The sequence below is a fragment of the Bos javanicus genome, chromosome 1 (assembly GCF_032452875.1).
Source record: "Bos javanicus breed banteng chromosome 1, ARS-OSU_banteng_1.0, whole genome shotgun sequence".
In the NCBI taxonomy this organism is placed as follows: Eukaryota; Metazoa; Chordata; class Mammalia; order Artiodactyla; family Bovidae; genus Bos; species Bos javanicus.
The window spans coordinates 87,349,250-87,362,959 of record NC_083868.1 but is presented as its reverse complement, the minus strand read 5'-3'; the positions used below and the strand labels follow the sequence as shown (position 1 = coordinate 87,362,959).

Below are 13,710 nucleotides of genomic sequence, written 5' to 3'. Positions count from 1 at the left end.
ACTGCTGCTGCTGCTGCTAAGTCGCTTCAGTCGTGTCCGACTCTGTGCGACCCCATAGACTGCAGCCCACCAGGCTCCCCCGTCCCTGGGACTCTCCAGGCAAGAACACTGGAGTGGGTTGCCATTTCCTTCTCCAATGCATGAAAGTGAAAAGTGAAAGTGAAGTCACTCAATCGTGTCTGACTCCCAGTGACCCCATGGACTGCAGCCTACCAGGCTCCTCTGTCCATGGGATTTTCCAGGCAAGAGTACTGGAGTGGGGTGCCATTGCCTTCTCCAACAGGGAACACTAGGAAGACTCTAACTTTTTCAGGACCTTGGCTAGGGTAATAATACACATCTCAGAGGCCCGAGGGTCCTAAATGCTTGCTTAGGTCCTCAGTTCTAAATCTCCTGTAGCACTGGTACCATAACTACCTATTGACTGAAGCTCTACAGTGTATTATGGTTTCTTAGAGGTTGTGCTTGTGTTTATTAATTTCTGTGTCCCAGCACCAGGCAAACACCTAGCAAGAAATAGGCTGTTAAATTTTTGTAAGATAAGTAGATGAAGTAGGAGGCTAGATCATTTCCATTGAAATACTATTTTTTTTTCAAAAGCAGCATTCCCTGTATCTTTGGAAGTTATTTTGTTACCATATAATTAAAAAGAAGACAATTTAATTTTGCTCACAGTTTATCTTAGAACTAGTTCTTAAACATATGATTCTTTGCATAGTGGTCTCCCGTAAATACTGAATGTTAAATGTTGCCAGCATTCCCTGAGCTGGTTCTCCTGGGTTCTCCACTGCTCTCCCTCCTGTATCCCATGAGAGGGAACAGGGCAGGATCAAGCTCCAATTTTCTTTAGAACAACAAAAGTTATACATGTGCTGAATGTAACTAAGCCTTCTCCCCTACAACCAAGCCCCAGAAGATACATAGCAAAACTGTTTCCATATCACATGTCTATCAAGAATATTTTCTCAGATTTTTCTGTTTTCCCATTTGCTTCTTCTTCTTCTTTGGTATAGGCTTTATTTTCACTTTTGTTTTCTTTTTTCCCCTTCTCACTCTCCCCTACAACTATGGGGTTTAGGATGTCTGTCTGCAGAGCCAAAAGGGGCTTGTTCCTTCTCTTTCTCCTCTCCTAGCATCTGGATTCTCAAAGGGGAGAGTCTATAGCAGGACTATGAGGAGGCCTCCTTCCCTCCATCTATACCCTTCTACTCCTAGGGGATGTATCAGAAGATTTGGTGATGTATATCACATATGTGTACACATGCACAGGACAAAGGCAAAAAGGGAGGAAGAGTGTTACACACCTGTGGTGCTTCAAGTTGTTCAGTATGAATGGGACATGGAGTTGTGGTGGCATTGGGTGAGGATAACAGGGTAGTCAGGGCCTGGACCACCCATGGCCTGCGAGCCCAACTGAGGCGTCTGCACCCTATGTGGGACACAGCAAGAGACATCACTTCTCTCCACATCTTGAGTATCTATCATCTGTAAGCCAAGCAGTGTTGTGGTCCATGCATGTCTTGTATGGCTACTGTGGTTCATAAAACCACAAAAGGATTTAAAATCCTTTGGATGAAAGGGTAAGACTGCTCATTCACTTAATGAAAGACATATTGTGTCATTTTTTTCTTTAATGCAAAGTTTCCAAGGTTCTGTATCTTTAGCTTAAAAGTTTAAGAATAACAAAGCCTGTTTGTGAGCTTCAATTTGTTTTATTCTGCACTAAACAAGTTGATTAAAAAAATCCATCAACTGATGCATTATCACTAATTTCTTTTTCAAAAACTACTTCCATAGTTCACAGAAATTAATGTGTCAATTTTGGGGACACATTTAAAGATAGAAGCTGAGAGTGTAGGGAAGTGGTATTTGGACAATTTTTGACTGGAAGAAAACTACTTGCCTCTGTTTAGTGTTTTTCTACAAGAATTCATTAATTATTCACGAATTACACAAATGAGATAATTTTGTTAGGAAAAAGTAATGAATGAATTTTTTTTCTATTCAGAACATCCGGCACAAAGCCAGGATGGTACATTCTCTCACCATTTCTTTAATAAGTCACTTACTCATATGTTTAAAGAATGAGATCATTTGACAAAAAAAAAAAAATACTATGATGAGGAATAAATAACAATTGTGCTGAATGATCATTTGTGTGTGTATGTGTTTTTCCTAGATCATGAGATAGGAAGGAAGTGGTACTCACTGATTGAGGGTAGACCACGTGAAAAATTAATGACTAAAAATGGAAATGACAGAATTATAGAGTTGTTTTGAAGAAAGAGAAGGAAGCAATGGAGCATTAAAAAGAAAGGCAGGTTTGCAAGAGCTGTGTTTCTGTCAAAGCTTATATATGCGGTACCAGAATAAGAGACACATTCCAGAGGCGGGGATCAGAGCATGGGGCTGAACAGAAAGGAGAAGACACGTATTGCAAAGTCTGGATGGGAGAGAAATAAATGCATAACCACAGAAATGACAAGGTCAGTGTAATGGCAGAGAACAGGCATGTAGGTCTGAAGTCAGAAGAGAAGGAAGGGAAGTCCACTCTCTAAATTCTCTCTCCTGTTTAAGTATCAAAAGAAGAAAAAAATTTTTTTTTGTATGGCCTATCTCTTCCATGGCCATTTTTATTTAATCAGATTTTGAATTTGTAACATAAATAGTTTCAGTATAAATATTTCCACCCACAGATGTTTTTCAGAGCACTGATAATAGACACCGATGGAGTCAGTAATCAGTGAGGTCACATGCAAGGTTCATTAGACAAAGTGCTGGGAGCTCACTTTAGAATGGATGGACTAGGAAGCTATATGTTGGACTGCAGGGCAGCTTCACATTCCCCACAACCAACTCAAAGGGTGATGATAAGCTGATCCAAGTGAAAACCAGAGAGACGAGCTGTGGAAAAACCCTCTGCTTCAATGGGGAGGAAATGCTTTGCTAATCTTCCTAGGGGGATCTTAGGAAATTCAGATTCCTTTAAAAATCTTTAATATTTGAACCCTGATATACAATGGAATGGTATGCCCTGGTGGCTCATATGGTAAAAGAGTCTGCCTGCAATGTGGGAGACCTGAGTTCGATCCCTGGGCCAGGAAGATCCTTTGGAGAAGAAAATGGCAACCCACTCCAGTATTCTTGCCTGAAAAATCTCCTGGACGGAGGAGCTTGGTGGGCTACAATCCATAGGGTTGCAAAGAGTTGAACACGACTGAGCGACTTCACTCCACTTCCATACACAGTGGGAAGCTGTCACAAAGTTTGTGATAATCTCTTTATGAAGTAGGAAGCATCTCATATAAATATCCTTTCGTAAAAGTGTCAAATTTAATAGAGTTAGCTGTGCATTTGAAATACATGCTCTTCTCAAGTGATTTTTCTAGACTGACTGGTATGCTTAGCTTACCAGCATGAGGGAATTTAGAAGAAAGGATAAAAAGTAGTTTAATTTAGGAAAGGCAGTTACAGGGGTGGATGAGTAAAGCCAGGACATGAAGCTGTAGACCTGAATTCTAATATTTCTTGTGATAAAAAATAATCTAAGTGATAGAGTCAAGCTACTTCCCTATTCCAAGACTCAAGTTACTTTGGATGAAGAACCAATATAGTTAAACTTCATAGCAGCAGCACACTTCATCACTCAAAGTTTCTCTGCACACCTAAGGGCCGACTTACTTACTCTAACGGACTGCACCACAGGCATAAACCCCCTCCTCTGTTTAAAGTGGCTGGGAATGGGTTCCATGGAGCACAATTTAAAAATCACTGCATTAGATTCTCTTCTGAAATTCCTTCCAGCTCTAAAGTCTACAGTTTTCAGACTGACTGGATAAACTAACTTAAAACAACCAAAAACAAAACAAAACAAAACCAGTAAAAGCACAGCAAACATTCCACAGTGAAAGGCTGAATGGTTTCCTTTCAAGCTGTGTTCCAAATGGCTGAGTTTCAGCACTACTGTCCTGGCCTGTTATTTTCATATATCACATCATTTTTATACTCAGCAAGTCAGCTCATGTCATTTCAATTTTACATATATTTTTCTCCATGACTAAAGATGCTGCCAGCACTTTCCCCCATTAGATTACAAAACGGGCTATTTGAAAATTACTTACATCTGTTTACTTTTCCAACTTGAAAGTTGAGTTTTTTCTATGCTGCATGTAATGAACATAGGCTGTAAAAGAATACCCTAAAATAAAAATACATGGTGGCATTTAAGATGTTTGTTGAACTTGAAGTGGTTACTCATGGTCTCTCTTAGTGATTACAGGTTTTCATCGGACCCTGTGGTTTGCATTACTGTTTGCAAAGCTGGGGAAGACGGACTGGTGGAAGAAGGCTGGGTGCTTTTCCTCTACAAGGTGGGTACCTTGCTAACTCTCTGAGATGCTAAGTTGGTAAGAACAGGAGGTGGTAAAAGTCCCGAATAGGAAATATCAGCAATGCTTTCTGCTTACAAATCTCTGACCTACTCATTTATCAAGTGAGGATATTTTACATTTTAGGTTAACTAGTTCTTTTTTGAGGTACTCGAACCTCGGGAGAAGGAAGGCCATCTAACAATATATCTTAAGGTCCATCGTTTTAATCCGATCAACAACTGGGTTAGGTTAGTTTCAAGGGAGAGGCTTGAAAGCAGGAGGTATAAAGAAGGAGAGAAATGGGGGGAGAGCAGAGGCCCACCAAGGTACAGGGACATCTCTCTCCTTTGTTCTTAGAGTCTCACAAGTGTATGTCACAGACTGGAACCCCAGGGCTGTATACAGACCCACACTGTTTTGACTACACATGGTTATAAAATTTAAAAACTGATTTAAAAATTTTTAAAAAGTAGATTTATTGTTTTTCTTGAAAAATGAGTACATGTGGTGACCCTGAGCCCATTTTCAATAAGATGGCAATTAGCTGGGGCTGGTAGGTGCTGCCCCTTCTAGAGGGGCCAGCGGGCGATCTCAGACACTGTCTTTCTCACTTCTTGTTTTTCTTACACATAGTCTATTCTCATCTCTGAACTTGGTTGATCGAAGGAGGCATTTGTATCTTTGACCTCAGAACAGACTTTATTGTTTAGTAGTATTATAATGTAGTCCCAAAGAAACCCAAGGGGATTCTTTTTTTTTTTTTTACATTTTATTTTATTTTTAAACTTTACAATATTGTGTTAGTTTTGACAAATATCGAAATGAATCCACCACAGGTATACCCGCGTTCCCCATCCTGAACCCTCCTCCCTCCTCCCTCCCCTACCCTCCCTCTGGGTCGTCCCAGTGCACCAGCCCCAAGCATCCAGTACCGTGCATCGAACCTGGACTGGCTATACCTACTCAATCCAAGGCTTTTACCATCAACTCCCACCACTCACCCACTCCAGTATCTGACATTTATAAAGTACTTATTTCATGCCACAGACTCTGCTAAGCATTTATTTACAGCAACTTATTTATCTTAACAACTGCTTTATGAAGTAGATAGAATTTTCTTCATTTTATAGCAGAGCAGCCTGAGGCTCAGAGAGGCTGGTTAATTCTTCCCGATATAGCTACTACATGGCTGTAGTCTGTTTTCATTCAGATTCCTGACTGTGAAAGCCTCGCTCTTAACCACTGTATAACAACTGCTATATTCACAATGGCAAACATGTGCAGTGGCAGAGGAGCCAGCAGACCTGAAAGGCACCAGACCAGAGTACCCAACAGTGCCCCACAGAAGGCACACAGACCGCTTACCAGTAACAAAGAGATGTAACGACCAACTCAACATTCAGGAGGCCTGAGCTGCTGGTGGAACGAACACGAGACGAAACAGCCGTGGGCCTGGATTCTAAGCTCTGCTCTGACTGAAGGAGGCTGCATTGGACACAAGGCTGCTCAGAGAGGCACCCCCATTTGAACCCCATAACAGTCATCTGAGCCAGATGGTATTATTCCATTTTACAGATGAAGAAACAGAAACTCTGAGAACTTCAGCTGCTCACTCCCAGGCCTTCTGCTTAGTAAGTGACAAAGCTGAGAGTGGAAACTGGGACGATGGCCACCTCCTTCATTTCAGGTCTCTCCTGTCTGCCTCTGTGTCACTCTAAAGAATCACCCTCTACATTTTCTGGCCTTCTACCTTCAGACCTCAGTAACATGTCAGAAGACTCTGAAATTAAGATATTAGGTCTGTCCTTTTAGTTTTTCCTGGAGTCAGAGGTGATGCCTAGGGGAATCAGTACACTAGTCTGAAAAGTATGAAGTCAACACCCCACCCCACCAAATCCCTCAGCATTGTAAGTTTGCAAGGAAAAGTTAAGTTACTTTGCATTACCGTGATTTCTACCCCACGCCCCCTTCTCAATTACCTAACTCAGGTTACATAATTGAGCTATTTTCATATTACTTGACACAAATAGGTAATGTTTTCATATTATTACTTGATACAAGTAGGTAATGTTTAGGAATAAAAGATGAGCGAAAATGCCTTTATCGCAGTTGCTTTTCTGTTTAACCTTTCACAAACGTTTCCCTTTGCCTTGTATAACACTTACTGATGATAAATAGCTTTGCTGACAGATGGCATTGATTGGACTACAGTAGTGAATTTTTGTTTACTCTAATGCTGATTTCATATAGACAGCAAATTTGAAAAGCTTTGGTCTCTCTCATCAGACATAAATATGGCTTATTTTCATTGAACCGATTCTCATCTATCAATCTCTCTGGGGAAAATGCTAATGAGCCTATGTCTATTGTGAGCATAACGGGGGCAACCACAACTGCATAATGTGCTTGGTCCTTCAGAATCTCACAGCATCCTGTTTCAGAATCACCGGGCTGCCCAGCTTGTTTCTGTCTTGCAAGTCTAGAGGGGGTTTCTGTTCTTGGAGTTCCAAGAAGGTACCCAGGAAGAGTGTTATACATGATGTCAAGAGACAAGGTCTCAAGCTTTATAAGTCTTATCAGAGGTAAATGGGATCTGAATTATATTTAAATTAAGTCACCACATTGATATGGCAAGAAAAGCACTGGCCAGATGGTGCAGAGTACAACAAGGCAGTGACACATATCACCCCCATTCCTTTTACTATTTATGAGCCCAGAATCAGGTCAGCTGCTTAGATGGCGGAATGACCACATTAACTTAGTACAAGAAGGAAGCTCGATATCCTTTCCTGTTTCTCTGTTTCTCATTCTTCCATTTTTCTTTCACATTGGCCTATATTTTCCTCTTTAGGATTCATTCCCACAACGACCACTAGGATAAAATTACAATCCTACTTAAATGCATTTCTGCTACTGGAAACACAGGGGGTGTCTATACTTTGCTTCTTCTTTTTCTTAAAGGAAAATTCATAGAAGTTCTAGTTTCCATGGCTTTCTGTTTGGGCTTCTTCTACAAATTTAAAAGGAGACTCTCACAAGGGTGTCAACTACAAATTGGCACCTGCCAAGAGCATTTGCCAGTGACTGAACAACAACAAGGGCGTTTGCCATCTGCCTCTGTGGAGATTGAACCCTGTGCTGCTGCAGCTGCACCTTCAATAACTCCTGAGCGTAGAGAGTGAGGCACTTTGCACTCTAGGGAAATTGGTGGAACGGGTCTTTAGATAGTTAGATATTTTCAGGAACTGATTTCATGATCCTAATCCTTGCATCTCTTCGTATCTAGAAAATCACTAAATTCCTTTATGGTGACATCAGCTCCTCATGATTAGCAGAAAACCTTTTGTAAAGTAAGCTTTTGATTGCATTGAACTCCTCCTTCACCAAAATCTGATATATTGACCTTCTCCCACTACCTCTTTGGAACAGAGAGCTATCTGAGGTGCTATCTCCTGGACTGCAGTCCTAATTTTGACCCAAATAAAACTTAACTCGCAACTCTCATGTTGTGCATCTTTTTAGTGGATGAAGGTTTGGGGCTAAGAAAGGTAAGTGTTGTCTCTCTCCATGGTGCTTCTCATGTCTGGTCAAGGCCCTCCTGGGGGAGGCTGTCTAAGGATGGGAAAGGTGAGTGGATGGTAACAACCACCTTTCAGCTCTGCTGCTGCTGCTGCTAAGTCGCTTCAGTCATGTCCGACCCTGTGCGACCCGGTAAACGGCAGCCCACCAGCTCCCTCATCCCTGGGATTCTCCAGGCAAGAACACTGGAGTGGGTTGCCATTTCCTTCTCCAATGCATGAAAGTTAAAAGTGAAAGTGAAGTCGTTCAGTCTCGTCCTATCCTCAGCGACCCCATGGACTGCAGCCCACCAGGCTCCTCCGTCCATGGGATTTTCCAGGCAAGAGTAGTGGAGTGGGGTGCCATTGCCTTCTCCTCCTTTCAGCTCTAATTATGTATATATTTGCTTGGAAGGGCATTTCTCTCCTAATAAAGCTACAGGGGCCAAGAGGGAAGTAAACTGCTAAGGAATGTTTATAGAAAAGATTATTCCTGTGAGGGTTCAATAAATACTGGCCAATTATGGTACTTCCTAGTAGGTGGTTATTTTATATAATTACAGCACTGAAGCAAATCAACCTCTTAATGCCCACCTATGGGATGACCAATAATGGGCGACCATAGGGAGCTATGTAGGATGACAGACGGTGTATTGGATTGCACATCAAGAGGGAAGGCTGCTTCCAGTGCTCTCTGTACCTAACCAGGGACTCAGAGCAACTAGATTCAGCTCTCCAGATCTCGATGTTCCTGTTTGCTAAATTGGGGTTTTGGGGTGGTGTTATGGACTGAATGTTTGTGTCCCCTCCAGATTCATATATTGAAGCCCTAACCTTTAATGTATTTGTATTTGGGGACAGGCCCACAAGGAGATGACAATGGTTAAATGGTGCCTTAAGAATGGGGCCCTAATAAGAGGATGAGACACCAGAGCTTGCTCCCTCTCTCTGCCAGGTGATGATGTGAGGATACAGCAGGGAAGACTCTTTCTATAAGCCAGAAAGACAACCTTCGCCAGAAACCAAACATATCAGCATGTTTATCTTGGACTTTCTAACCCCTAGAGCAGTGAGAAAGAAATATGTGTTGTGTAAGCCACCTGGTCTCTGATATTTTGTATGGCTGGCCAAGCAGGTGATGATGACCAGCTAATTAAAATGACATACTTGAGAGTCCCTTGGACTGCAAGGAGATCCAACCAGTCCATCCTAGAGGAGATCAGTCCTGGGTGTTCATTGGAGGGACTGATGCTGAAGCTGAAACTCCAATACTATGGCCACCTGATGCAGAGAGCTGACTCATTTGGGAAGACCCTGATGCTAGGAAAGACTGATGGCAGGAGGAGAAGGGGATGACAGAGGATGAGATGGTTGAATGGCATCACCGACACAATGGACATGGGTTTGGGTGGACTCCAGGAGTTGGTGATGGACAGGGAGGCCTGATGTACTGCGGTTCATGGGGTCGCAAAGAGTCGGACGCGACTGAATGAACTGAACTGAACTGAACAGGTTTATAGTTTACAAAGTACTTTTACAAACTCATTTTCTTAGAGAAACTCTAAGAGGTGGGAAGAGCAGAGTATTATTTTACAAATATGGAAATACCTCAAATCACAAGGCTACTAAGTGGAATTCAGTCAGATGCAAACCTGAATCTTTGAGCACTTTTAGTTGTAAATGGCTGTGGTTTTCTTGTTTTTATCATCATTACATTGGATATCTATGAATTCTAGTTTTTAGGTTTCCAGGTAACTCCCAGGTGAAGAATGTCAGATTTATCACAAGTGATACATATGTTTTTTCTCTTCAGAACTATAAGAGTTGTTTCCTTTGACCAGATATTCTCAAAATAAGGTCTAGGATCACCAGTGAGAACTGAGGATTTAGAAAAGCAAGTTGTTGGGCCCTACTTGGACCTGACCTACAGAATCAGAAATTCTAGGGGCTGGGTGGGACTGAGCAATTCCTGAGAAGCCCTCAAGGGGATTCTGAGGCTGCTAAATTTGAGAACGGTGGTTCTGATCGTGTACACCTTTGTTACAGGTTGACATTTGACATTTCCCTGCCTTATTGCACTGAAGGATATGCAGCTGCAACTCTGAGTCCTACAATCATCTATGGCATACTGTTAAAACTATTTTGAAATGCTTGAACCTACAAGTGTATCCTCTTTACAATGACAATATTCTATAATTTTGTGTTAGCCTTCATTACTTCCTGTATGTTTGCTTGGAATTTGGAAACATTTTAGAAAAAAAAGTTATCTTGGTCAGCATATCACAAACCTTGAATTAAACTGGCTCTATTCTAATTAAAATAGTACTTTAATTTACTATTTATTCAAAGTGGCTAATGTTTTTAATCACTTACTCATGGCACTTGACAATCTACTCCTCCACACTGACCCCTGACATCTCAGTAACTTCAAAGGAAATTCACCTGTACATGAGATCTATTCCTAAACAAGAGGCATCCCCATCCAATAAGGAGAGAATATTTTAATAAATAATAAAAATAACCAAAATACATATATAAAATTTCTTTTAACATTTATCCTAGAAAGCCAAATATAGAACTAATTCTATTAATTATATGTAAATGTACATATGTATATTATATATGTTATATAATTATACATATAATGAAATAGTTTTATATCAAATGTCTGGCTTTTAGAGGTATAAAGATTTTTATCCAATGCTTCCTTTGATTACTTTCCTAGGCTTGGAGTTTGAAAACTGGGGATTTCTGGAAAAGAATATGGACTTCAATGCCAATGTGATCCATTTACATTTAAATGACTATAGAACTGTGTGGGTGTGTAATTACATATTATGTGGCACCTCTTATTACTTTAGGATATCAACACTAACCTAAGAATTCTCTGGAACATTTTCCTACGTATCTCAAATAAATCTTGCCACTAAAATTTCACAAAGAGAAAAGCACAATATTACCTTTTAAGAATAAATCTTACACATTTCCAAAATTACTTTTTCTTATAGAGAAATAACAAAGAAATCACCTTTTACCCCCTTGAATGTGGGCAGCCAGAGTGAATAAAATCCTCATACTCTATGCTGCTTGTTATTAATGTGCTTACATAAGCAAAACTGTGGGCTTTCAGTGGAAGTATAAGACTTACAAATCACATGACTTATAAAATAGCATATAGCTTACACAGCGTTTGTAGAGCGACAGCTTCTGAATGACAGTTTTAATGAGCTTACTGGACTTCCAACCATCACAACACTCCAACTATTTTATTTATCTTCTTTAGATTTTCTTTTGGCACCATTTACTGAGATAATTTTGTAACTATATGAAGACTGACTAACAAATTTCTACCATGTTTCTGAAAAGACACAGGAAGACTAAATTGAACATAAAGATTCCTCCTCCCCTGCTGAAATATGTATAATAACTATGAGATGAAGCAATATTAAAAAAAACTATTCCACACACATCCACTCACAAACACACATGCACTTTTAATATTGATCTCTTAAATTCAGGATGAATTTTTAATAGTGTTATAAAGACTAATCAGAGTGTTTTCCCAAATATTTTACTTTGAGGTTGTCAATGCTGTCATTGTTTCTACCTAGGATTTACTCATTACATCAACACCAAATAAACTGTCCCCAAAAGGAGGGACTACTTTTTACTGCCAACAGCAAACACCAAAGCCAACTCATATTCATAATTACTCATCTTTTAAAACAAGTTTTGACATGAATGACTCAGCAAAGCTGGGTTACTGCCAACTGGTGCCAGCTTGTCCAGTGGCACCAGAGGAAATATGAGAACTAGAGTCAACAGTGACGGAGAAACCGAATCCTCCCTCTTTTGATCCAGGTAAGAAAAGTGTTATTTTCTGAAGAAGCAGGAGAGTAGGCTCTATTTTTTAAAAGACTCTTTAACAGTTAACAAAATGTGTTTAGGCACAACAATATAAATTTGTGAAAAACAACAATTCTCTTTTCTGAATCCCTGAATTCACTTAAAAATAAGCTTTAGGAAAAAATGAAGAAAAGAAAGAAAAGCAGCTCTGGCAAGTAGAACAATACTAAAGAACTGTAAAAAGAATGGGAATTTAACTTCTTCATGATTAAGAGAGAAATAAAATAAAACTTTTCATTTTAATAGAGATATGTATAGGTATATGAATTCTCATACTCAATTGCATTTTACCTTTTTTACATTTGCCAGGGAGGTTCAGTCCTTCCATCAGAATACCAGTCTATAGGGCAGGATATATGGGAAATAGAGATCACACACCCAAAGAAATTAATCTGACATAATTAAAATGATGGCTAATAGTCCAGCAGAGCACTCAGCCTCCGGTCCCACTTATTAACTGAACTGACAGTTCGGCACTAAGCAGAAGCACAGGGCCGAATCCAACATTCTTCCCCCCTGGTTTACTCAGGAGCAGCAGAGTGAAGACAAGGCAAGAAAAACCTGACTGTAGTTTGAGTGAACCCTCTAGTATGGACATAATCTCCACCTCCTGGGGAGAAGCTTTGACCAGTTTTCCCTGGAATACTACTTCAGTAATCACAATTACTCCAGGCCGAACAGGCCAGTCTGTAAGTCAATTGTTTCTGGTGGCTCTCTTCTGATGGTCATTTTCCCTTTTATTCAGAAACAGACACAATGGCCCCTTTAATGCAATCACCATGATGCAAAACAAATGGCATGATTAGGAAATTGTCCAAATTCAACTTGGCGTTCTGTAACTTGCTGACTGCCTTCATTCTAATAGCTTCATCTATTCAGATCTCTGAATTATTTCTCTATCCCTACCTGAACTTATGTCAAAATCATCAGAATCACAGCCACTTACACATGAAATAGATGTGCAGTTCTCTTGTCTCCTTGATAATTAACAAAGACGTTAAGGGCCAATGCCAATTCCGTGACACGAGCTGGATACCTTCCATTACCTGGTATGCCACTGTTTATGGTCTATTAAACAGTTTTCATTTCACCTTATGGGCCTATATAAAATACAAGCTAGATGTTTCTCAAATTACAAGCAGTTTTAACGACTATTAACTAGCTTCTTTTTTGGTTTGTTTTGAAATTTGAACTCTCTAAATTTACTGCAGACAATCTGTGAAAGTAAACTGGGCAATATGTTTTAAACTTCTCAGTTTTTGAAAGTCTTTTATCCCCCTCCTCCTAAATTATAATTGTTTTACACTATAGTAGCATTTCTCATTTTCAAAATAAGATACATTCTGGTTCTTGTTTAAATATTTTTTCCAAACCAAATTATCATTGTTGTACTGATTCATTTTTTCAAGTAGGGTTTTCAATTTCCAAACACTCTCTTATTTTGCTCTGTTTTATTTTTCTTCATTCTTACAAACAGGACATACATGTTGACATCATGCAGAAGTCAGTGCATCAGAGGCCTTAGACAGAGAGGCCTAGCTGCTCTCAAAATCTGTCTTATGCAGGGTTCAGTTAGTCAGGCTAATAAAGCTGCCAGGGCAGAGCTGAAAGGTCAAAGGGCTCACAGTTGTCAAAAATCTACAACGCAACAGTAGAAAATGTATGTAAGCATTCACTTACCTGCTTTTGATCAACAATTATTTCCAGGTCTTCGTCACTGCTTAGTTTTCCATATCCTTTTTCTTTACTTTTCTTGTGAAAGAATAATTTTAAATGATCATTTAGTTTCTTTCCGTTAATAATGTTAATTCCTACTTAATACTTTTTAAAGATAAAAGTCTTTACTTAACCTTGTTCACTAGTCACAATACATCATT

The 13,710-nt window shown here is 39.8% G+C and overlaps 1 protein-coding gene across 14 annotated transcripts in view; it reads right to left on the bottom strand.

The window, feature by feature from the left end:
• Window positions 1–13,710, bottom strand: part of PEX5L (peroxisomal biogenesis factor 5 like) — a 331,590-nt gene that overhangs the window by 242,373 nt on the left and 75,507 nt on the right. For 10 of the 14 annotated variants that reach the window (XM_061415203.1, XM_061415219.1, XM_061415146.1 and 7 more), the window contains exon 2: window positions 13,514–13,585. The exons of the other annotated variants lie outside the window; for them this stretch is intronic. In XM_061415203.1, coding sequence (XP_061271187.1) covers window positions 13,514–13,585 — 72 coding nt within the window. The remainder of the gene's footprint in view (window positions 1–13,513; window positions 13,586–13,710) is intronic. 14 annotated transcript variants of the gene reach the window in all.